Here is a 1,772-nt window from a genome sequence, read left to right on the forward strand (position 1 = left end):
CTTGAAACATCACTAGCCCTGAAGCTGCTGGTAGACATCGTGGTTGGAATTATCAAAGGTTGAGAGACACCGTAGCAGCTCCTTTGCGTTTGGAAGCGGGGGTGGGGGGTGGGGGGAGGACCAGGGAGGATGATTCAACCACTCAACCACTAGATGTCGCTGAAAACAACAAATCCTACACACTGTGCCTTTAAAGCCAGTGTTGACTATAAAACCACATCTCCCATAGTGCTTGTTGATTCATTTACATGCAAAATGACAGCATCCCACCACTAGATGGAGCTGCACAGGATTCAAAAGTAGCCAGAAGTCAACAAAATTGTATACTGCTGTGTAAAATCTACAGTTAGCTGCATTTTTMCTACAGCCCAGTTGTACTGGGAAGTGGGAATTTRCTACTTACAAGTCATAAATTTAAACTGGACGGCCCCTTCAGTGGGAATTCTCTGTCGGTAAGTGGGACGAGTTCAGATTAGAAGATGGTAGCTACTTAACGCAACTCAATGGTGAGTAAAACTTATTTTTACTTATAAAAGTATCTCTGTTATTTTTTTTCACATTTAGACTGCCAGACACATAATATTTTTCAGTGTTTATAGGAGGACATGTTAAAACACTGTTTCTATGCCGGAAATACCAGGTAGAGCAAAGTTATTGCTGTTAGCTTTGCTCAGCTAACAAATGTAACATTTCGTGTTTTAGTCGAAGACTAAACGAAACGTTGAAGTTTATTAAAACTGGTCTTTTGAGGGCCTCCATAATGTTCGTACCGTCCCCATGTGTCCGTGATACCGAATATTTGTCTCTGTGTCGCAGGGTGTACCCTGCCTATCTCCAGGGACCTTGCGTCAAAAAAGCAGGTAAAGATGATTGACAGACYGATGGTTTGAATTCCTCACCTGCAGAAGAGCGACATCTCAGAAAGCGCGTCCATAAAAGGACCGACAACAAGCTGCAACGTAAAGGAAAAAGTTGTTTAAACTGAAAATAACTGGCTTTAATTTTAACTGAAATCCCGATAAASAGATTTTGCACCTGGGAAAAAGCCGAAGCAAAGTGCGGCTGCTGGAGGACCTGCAGCTCGAGCAGGTGGCACACTCCTTCTCTCATTAAGGATTTATTCTCACTGTGGAACATCCGCTGATGCACACACAGCAGCCAGGARGGGTGGAGGAGGCCCCGGCCCGATGCTGAAACACACACGCACCCACAACACTGACACTTCCAAAAGGCTAATGTTTTAAAAAAAAGTTTTACAAGAAAATAAAAAGTTTTGATCAATCTTTATTTATTTAAACATTGTTGTTTTACCTTGACTGACATTCGCTGCTGTTTGGATCAGTGTGTCGATTCTGTTTAAAACTGGCCGGACAACGTGAACCTGCAGAGAAACAAGACAAATGCAACAGGTTATTTCAGAAAAGCTCAATGAAACTCAGGCATAAAAAGCAACATTTTCTTTAATCCCCACCTGGTTTTCCTCCAGAGTTTCCATCACCAAAACATAATCCTCCCAGAACTCTGTCAGCAGRCTGCTGTGGTCAGGGGCCCATCTGAACAACACCTCCTCTGCAGCAGCGACACAAACGGTTGTGAAAAGACTAGGGTTGTGAAATTAATCGCGTTAACTCTGATTAATTTTAGTGCTGCGTGGGCATAGATTAAAAATTTTAATCGCGATTAAAATTTACAATCACACAATTTACTCTGGCTGAATATGTGGGTTTGTATATTGCAATGCACTCAGTGCATGCCAGGTCATGTTTGTAAAT

The 1,772-nt window shown here is 42.3% G+C and overlaps 1 protein-coding gene across 2 annotated transcripts in view; it reads right to left on the reverse strand.

Annotated features, from left to right (window-relative positions):
* Nucleotides 1-1,772, reverse strand: part of tarbp1 (TAR (HIV-1) RNA binding protein 1) — a 20,710-nt gene that overhangs the window by 16,067 nt on the left and 2,871 nt on the right. For both annotated transcript variants that reach the window (XM_014009928.1, XM_014009863.1), the window contains exons 2-5: nt 1,472-1,569; nt 1,312-1,381; nt 1,036-1,190; nt 900-952 (exon numbers count right to left, since the gene is read on the reverse strand). In XM_014009928.1, coding sequence (XP_013865382.1) covers nt 900-952; nt 1,036-1,190; nt 1,312-1,381; nt 1,472-1,569 — 376 coding nt within the window. The remainder of the gene's footprint in view (nt 1-899; nt 953-1,035; nt 1,191-1,311; nt 1,382-1,471; nt 1,570-1,772) is intronic.

The sequence above is a fragment of the Austrofundulus limnaeus genome, unplaced genomic scaffold (assembly GCF_001266775.1).
Source record: "Austrofundulus limnaeus strain Quisiro unplaced genomic scaffold, Austrofundulus_limnaeus-1.0 Scaffold0, whole genome shotgun sequence".
Classification (NCBI taxonomy): domain Eukaryota; kingdom Metazoa; phylum Chordata; class Actinopteri; order Cyprinodontiformes; family Rivulidae; genus Austrofundulus; species Austrofundulus limnaeus.